The 7,667-nt window shown below is 42.0% G+C and overlaps 1 protein-coding gene and 1 pseudogene across 1 annotated transcript; both read right to left on the bottom strand.

The window, feature by feature from the left end:
• Nucleotides 1-295: 295 nt before the first annotated feature.
• Nucleotides 296-1,297, bottom strand: KLF14 (KLF transcription factor 14). The gene has a single exon (XM_059395612.1). The coding sequence runs from the start codon at nt 1,295-1,297 to the stop codon at nt 314-316; it is 984 nt and encodes a 327-aa protein (XP_059251595.1). The 3' UTR covers nt 296-313.
• Nucleotides 1,298-7,294: 5,997 nt separating this feature from the next.
• LOC132016960 (U4 spliceosomal RNA) lies at nt 7,295-7,378 on the bottom strand (annotated as a pseudogene).
• Between the last annotated feature and the right edge of the window lie 289 nt (nt 7,379-7,667).

Raw genomic sequence — 7,667 nt, 5'->3', positions numbered from 1 at the left:
CCAGTTTCACATCTCTGGTTCCAGGGAAGGGAGAATCTTCAGGACTCTGGAGAGTACCGGGGTTCACCCCTTCTCACCAGTTCCAAGGGGCCGTCTTGAGGCAACCCTTCTTTTTAGGTCGATATACGTGTTGTAAGAATTCCTGCTGTTTTCAGGCCCCCAGTCCCTCCCCAGGGTCCAACGTGCCTGCCTGGACCGACCCTCGAAGCAGAGGAACCAGTCTTGTGCCTTGGTCTAATGACTCTGGGAAAAGAGGGACGGGCAAAGAAAAGGCAGGGACAACGGCCTGGGGGGATCGTCCTGCCGGGGACGACTAACAGCAGTGACTGTCAGACAGGCAGGTGGTGAGGCTGGGCGCCTGGCCGGGGTCGGAGCCGGAGCTGTCCACCGTGCTGGTGGGTTGCGAGTCGACGCGGGGAGTGCGACGGCGCCCGCGGTACTCGATCATGTCGGGATGATAGGCTGGGTGGCGGCGAGCGTGCTTGGTCAGATGGTCGCTCCGGGAGAACTGCTTGGGGCAGAGGGGGCAGGAGAAGCGCTTCTCGCCCGTGTGCGTCCTGTAGTGGCGGGCCAGCTCGTCGGAGCGCGTGAACTTCTTGTCGCAGTCGAGCCAGTCGCAGGAGAAAGGGCGCTCACCCGTGTGGGTGCGCTGGTGGGACTTCAGATGCGACGACTTGTAATAAGCTTTGTTGCAGCCCGGAAAGGGGCAGCGATGGCGCTTGGCAGCGGGTGTCACCGGCCTCCGACGGGGCACTGGACCTGTGGCGGGGGCGGGGCCGGCCCCAGGGGCCTCCCCGGGGACCTCCCCGGGGACCGCAGGCGCTCCGGGGACGTCTGGCGCTCCAGGAACCCCGAGCTCGCCGGAGGAGTGCGCGGGTCCGGAGATCTCCGCGGCGCTGCTGGCCGGGGCCAGCTCTGAGCCCAGGGTCGGGCCGGAGCCCCGGGTCGGGCCGGAGGAGCCGGACGAGGCGCGCAGAGCTTCCCCCGAGTTCTCCCCGAAGCCCTCCCCAGAGCCGCCGCGCAAGTCAGCCAAGACGCTTGCAGCCAGCAGGTGGGGCGCGGCGCCGCCCGCGCCGGGGCTGGGGGCGGGGACCTGGGGGAGCGGGGGGACCGACGCGGGTCCCGGTAGCCCCGGACCCGGCAGAGCGGACTCCGGCGGCGCCGCACCCACCTCCGAGCCGGCGGCTCCGCCCGCGCCCTCGGGGTCCGGCGGGCGGCGGTGAACCACGGCGCCCGCGGACATGGACACCAAGCACTCAGCGGCGAAGTAGTCCAGGCACGCCACGGCGGCGGACATGCTGGCACCGCCGGGCCGCCGGCGAGCGCCGTCCGAGCGCGGCCGGCCGCGGGCGAGAGAGTTCTCGGGAGCGTCCGTCCCGCAGCCTCGGAGCGAGAAGCAGGAGGCCCGGTGCGCGCCGCCCGCCGCCCGGCGCCGCCGCCGCCGCCCGCGCGGAGCCCGCCCCGCCTGACGCGCCCCTGACGCACCGGAGCCCGCGGGGGCGGCGGGACCCGCCCCGGCCCGCAGGACACCCCCTCGGAACGCGGGGCCCACCGGGCTAAGTCATTTTTAACAGCCTAAGAAATTATCTTGTCTTCGCTTTCTTGCCTCTGCTGGTGAGCCAGGTAATTTTAATAAAGAGAAAACTCCCCGATCGTAACTTCTGGGCAGCCTGCCTGCTTCGCGGCCCCCCCCCTGTCCCCCCCGCCGCGCCCGCTGGTCCTCCGCCAGCGGGGTGTCCGGCGGAGTCCGAGAAACTTTTTTTTTTAAGGAAAAAAAAATGCTAATACCTGATATGTCTTTCGATTCATAATTACGATCGTGAGTTGAGCGGGCTGGAATTACATTTCATTTCTCTCCACCGCTGTCAGACCAAATTTAAAATAGCCCCAAGTCTGCATCAAAAAAAAGTTTTCTCATTTAACAGTTCCACTGTTAATCCGGAGTCGGTACCAATTCCCTAAATAGATCCACTACGTAGCTATTAATTAATAGCATTTTGAACCAGAAACATTTCTAACCTTGAAAAAGCAAAGAATCCTCTCATGGTTGAAATTGAAACTTAAAATCCTTTGAGTAACGATTTAACTATTCAACCAACGAAAGGAAAATGCATGTTTAAACTGCATTAACCTGTCACAGGCATACAAACAAATTTCCACGCTGAAATATAAATTATAGACTAGCAGCGAGATAAACACATTAAAATGGACTCCCACAATTTTAATAATAGAAAGTCACGTTTCCAATTAGGCAACATCTTTTATTTTTCTTTTGAAAAAATTAAAAATAAGAAAAATGCAGCAAATGATATAGAATTGTTCCTTGTGATTTTGCAGGGTTTTCTTTTTATGTGATCAGGTATATGTTTGATTTTTTTTTTTTTTTTGGCATTTCATTGCTTTTTATCCTCCCTTGATTTTTGAAAAATTAAAAACACATAGAAAAGCAAACAGGATAATTTCTAAAAATAGTCATAGCACGGCTTTTGATGTATACAAGCTTTACTTACATAGTGTTGAATTATGTGCATTTCATTTGTGATTCTTCAGTACTTTTTCTTTCGGAAATTAAAAATACATATACATCAAGAATAACATACATTCGTGTATTTACTTCCTAGAATAATCAAATGTAAAATATTTGTCATGCTTGCTTCAGGGTTTTTTTTAAATTTATATTAAAAGATTGCAGATAGAACTAAATGTCACTTTATTTCCCTCCCTAATTCAACTTTCTGCCTCCTTACTTCCCTAGGTAATCAGTATTATAAAGAGTGTATTCTTCCAGCATTTATTATTATACCTTTATTACCTAATTACTTATATATTTATATGTAAATATATATACCCATGCTTGTGTATTTTAAATTTTCTTTATAAATGGTATACTAGTGTACATGTCATTTTGCAACTTACTTTTTCTCCTCAATATGATTTTGACAACTATCCATGTTGATACTTATAGAATCTGCTTTATTCATTTCAGTAGTTTTATTAATAGTACCAGCTCTATTATTTTTATGGAGACTCCATCCTAAGACAGATAATTATAAAGTTCCTTGCCTAAGAATTTTAGACAATTGTCTCAATTTATCTACACAGGTGAAATTTCTATCAGAGAATTCTTTACTAGCTGCTTTTCTTTTAATTTCATTATTTGGGAAAAAATGTAAAGGTATTTTAAAACGCAGAGACAATATCACAAGCATCCATGTACCTATCATATAATTGGTGAATGTTAGCATTTTGCCAGATCTGCTGCAGATTTTTTTTAATTGAACTACTCAAGATTTCTGATAAAACTGAAGTCCCTTTGTACTCCTCCCCAAAACCGTTCTTCACCTTTTTCTCCAAAGGCAAACACTATCGTGAATTTAGTATGGAACTTTCCCATATAGGTTTTATATTTTGATTACACTTGAACCCATAAAAATACAGAATATTGTTTATTTGATTTTTAAAATGTGTTTGTGTGATGTTAGACTGTACATATTCTGATTTGTTTTTTTTCCCCCTCCATGGTATTTTATTTTCTCTCCATGTTGATAAATATAAATCAGTTCATTCATTTTAATTGCTATATTGTAGATCCATGCATATAAATGTGCCTTGTTTATTCATTGCCCTATTGATGAATATTTAAGCGGCTGCCGATATTTGGGGCAATGCTAATATGAACATGTGTGTACATGTGTCCCTTGCACATATGTGAGAATTTCTCTGAATCTACCTAGATGGGGAATTGCTAGGCTACACGCACATGTCCAGTTTTATCAGAGGCTGCCAAATGGTTCTTCAATTTACATGCCTACCAGTGGTGGGTGAGAGTTCTTGTGTGCCTCACGTGACCTTTTCTAGCTTCAGAATTTTCTCATTTCTGACAATCTGACTTTTTAAAAACCCAGTATCTTGTTATTTTATTTGCATTTCCCTCACTACTAGGGAGGTTGAGCATTTCTTCATATATTGATTAGCTATTAAGATTGAGTCTGTGATTTGGTTTTTTACAGACCTCCTCCATTTTTCCAATGGGCTGTATATGTTTTCATTTTTTCCCTCTTGTTTTATAGGAGTTCATACATATAAACCTCATATTGTCTCAGTCTGTGGCTCCATTTCTGACTGCTTTTGATGTCTTTTGTACTATAGAAAATTTAAAATGTGGTCATATTCCTTGATCTCTTGATAGTTTGTGTCATTTGGGTCTTATGGAAGAACTTGCTTTATACCTGATACCGTGAAGATAACCTCTATTTTTTCCCCCTTAACGTTTTGAAGTTTTTGCTCTCAACACTTATAAAATTGATTCCCTGGGACTTATTTTTTTAATGGTGTAAGTTAGAAATTTAATTTTACTTTACCCCTTTCCCAATATGGAAAACCTGTTATCCTGACCTGCTTTACTGGACAGTCTTTCATTCCCCCATTAACATGTAATGCCACCATGATGAAAATTAAATTTTCCTATATTCATAGATATGTTCCTACTTTGTCCTTTTCCACTGATCAAACCAATTCTGAGCCAATACCACACTGTTTTAATTATTATGGCTTTATAGTAAGTCTTCATGTCTAGAAGGGCTCCCCTGCCCCATTTTGTTCATTTTTTAAACTGTAATGGCTATTTTGGGACTTCTACTCTTCCATACTAACTTTAGCATCAGTTTGTCAACTTCCACTGAAAAACCTTTTTTGGTATTTTGCTAAGTTAAATTTACACATTAAGTCTCGGGAGATAAGGTATCATTATAAAAGTGAGTCATCTAATACATTAATATCACTGATTTCTTCATATCCTTCAATAACATTTCATAGTTTATTTATAAAAATTCTTACACCTCTTTGTTAGATTTATTCCTAGGTATCTTACAGCTTTCGTTGCGGTTATAAAATTTTATATAAAACTATAAATTTTTAATTGGTTATTGATGCTATTTGAAAATACTGATTTTGGAATAATCTTAGTAAACATGCTGAACTTCCTTATCTTTATTAGTGAAATGGATTATTTGCATATTCTCTTGTATTTTTATATAGCTAATCATATTATCTGTAAATCATGCTCTTGATTATCAGTCCCCTGTTTCTATCTCATTGAGAATTTTTTTTTAAGATTTTATTTATTTATTTGTCAGAGGTAGCGGTTGAGAGAGCACAAGCAGGGGAGCAGCAGGCAGAGGGAGAAACAGACTCCCTGCTGAGCAAGGAGCCTGATGTGGGACTTGATCCCAAGACCATGAGATCGTGACCTGAGCTGAAGGCTTATGCTTAACAGACTGAGTCACCCAGGTGTCCCTCATTGAGAATATCTTTAATATGCAATTATTACGACTTTCATTATTGTAAGTTTTTAATAGAAACCCTTTATCTGCTGAAGGAGTTCCCTTCTATCCCAGCTGAGTTTAAAGCAGGAATATTTTAGACGGGATTGGGAGGGAGACAAACCATAAGTGACTCTTAATCTCACAAAACAAACTGAGGGTTGCTGGGGGGAGGGGGGTTGGGAGAAGGGGGGTGGGGTTATGGACATTGGGGAGGATATGTGCTATGGTAAGTGCTGTGAAGTGTGTAAACCTGGCGATTTACAGACCTGTCCCCTGGGGATAAAAATATATGTTTATAAAAAATAAAAAAAATAAAGCAGGAATATTTTAAATCCATGCAATGAATACTGAATTTTATTAAATCCTTTTTCTAAAACCATTGAGATGATTATAGGTTTTGTCTTTGTTATGTTAATATAAAGGGTCACTGATAGCTTTTTCAAATATGGACCTATGCTTGCATTCTCTGGGACATACCTGAATTTCCCATAATGTACTATTATTTCTTTAATACATGCTTCACGCAATTTATGAGTGTTTTTTATTTTAGCATCCATGCTTGAATGTGATTTGGACTTATAATTTTCTTTTCTTGCACTGCCTTTGTCCACATTTGGTATCAGGGTTGTACTACCCTCCTAAAATGCATTTGGAAATAACCTTTTCTATTTTCTATAACAGTTTATATGAGGGAGGTATTATTTGTGTTTTGATTGTTTGGTAAAGCTTATCTGTGAAACCATAGTATTTTAAAAATTCAGTTCACTTTGTCTAATGGTTGTTAATTTGGGTTTGCAGTTTCTTCTTGAGTCAATTTTGGTAATTCACACATTTCTTTAAAAATTAGATACTAAGAGGACATACAGGTGGCTCAGTCAGTTAAGCGTCCAACTCTCAATTTCGGCTAAGGTCATGGTCTCAGGGTTGTGAGATCCAGCCGGGTGTGTGTTGGGCGGTGGGGGGGGGGGCATTCTCAGCGGGGAGTCTGCTTGAGTTTCTCTCTCCCCCTCTGTCCCTCCCCCTCCATGCCCCCGCTTTCTCTAAAACAAATAAATCCTTTAAAAATTAATAAAAATTAGATACTATATTTAAGCCTTCAAAATGTTGAAATATGGTTCATAGCCTTATTTTTCAAAAATGATCTACAGTATCTATAGTTATATCCTACTTTTCATTCCTGATATTTTTGAGAATTCTGTTCCTTTTTTGTCTGAACAGAGATGTGTCTGTAATATTAGATGAACCTGTAGGGGTTTATCTATAGTCTCTTCAAATAGCTCAGCTTTTGTTGATTGTGTCTGTTTCTTTTTAAATATATTTGTTTAATTTCTGTGTTTTTTTGTATTAACCTCTCACGCTTTTGTTGAGCTTGATGTGTTACTCCTTTTTAAAAAAGTTTTCAATTTAAATGCTGACTACTGAATACTAACAAGTTACTATTTAACTTAAACACTATGTTTAATTTAAATACATACTATTTAATACTAAAGTTACTATTTAACTTATACACTATGTTAATCTCTCTACTTAACTTAAACACTATGTTAATCTTTCTTATTTTCTAAAATATAAGTTGGGAGCTATATAACCCCTTGAAGAGCATTTCCCTTGCTTTATCTGTATCCCATAAGTTTGCAAAATAGTGGTTTCATTGTCATTCAGTTCTAAATACTTTACAATTCCACCGTGACTCCTTAAACACTAAATTTTCAGAAGGGTGCTTTTCCTGGATGACAGGATGCTTCTAACCAACAGTGTGGGAAAAAGTAATAATTTATTTTTGTGTAGGTAATCACATAAGGGAAGCTTTTTCTGGGGAAAAAAAAAAAGAGAGAGAGAGAGAAAGAAAGAAAAAGAAAGCCGTGCCTCTGTGTTTAAGGTAAATGGTACCAGAAAAACAAGTGATTTTTAATGAATGTTGTTAGGCTCTAGAAGTATTATTTTGCTGGTGACTGTTCTGCCGTACTATTGGGATATGTTCTAGATATTTCAATTAGCAATAATCGCGTCTCGGCTAAACCTCATTGGCTACAATAGTGCCACTGCACAAAGCTTGTTCTAGATATTTCATTCATTTGGCCAGTGTGCATGGATGGCCTCTGTATACCAAACCTTCTTCCAGGAACTGGGAGTTACATTAATGAACAGCAACAAAGCAAAACTTTTTGCCCTCGTGGAACTTAGATTGTAGTGTAGGTATTTGCTTATATTTTCCTTAATCTGTGGATGTGGTGGGGGTGTTGTGAATTGTCCAGATGATCCTCTTGAATTTTGGAAAAGGCAATGCAATGAGGGGCTTGGGTTGGAAACAGAAATACTGGTTTGGAGGTTGCTGCGGGAACG

This window comes from Mustela nigripes, chromosome 4, assembly GCF_022355385.1.
Source record: "Mustela nigripes isolate SB6536 chromosome 4, MUSNIG.SB6536, whole genome shotgun sequence".
Taxonomy (NCBI): Eukaryota; Metazoa; Chordata; class Mammalia; order Carnivora; family Mustelidae; genus Mustela; species Mustela nigripes.
This window is presented reverse-complemented; position numbering and strand designations above follow the sequence as displayed.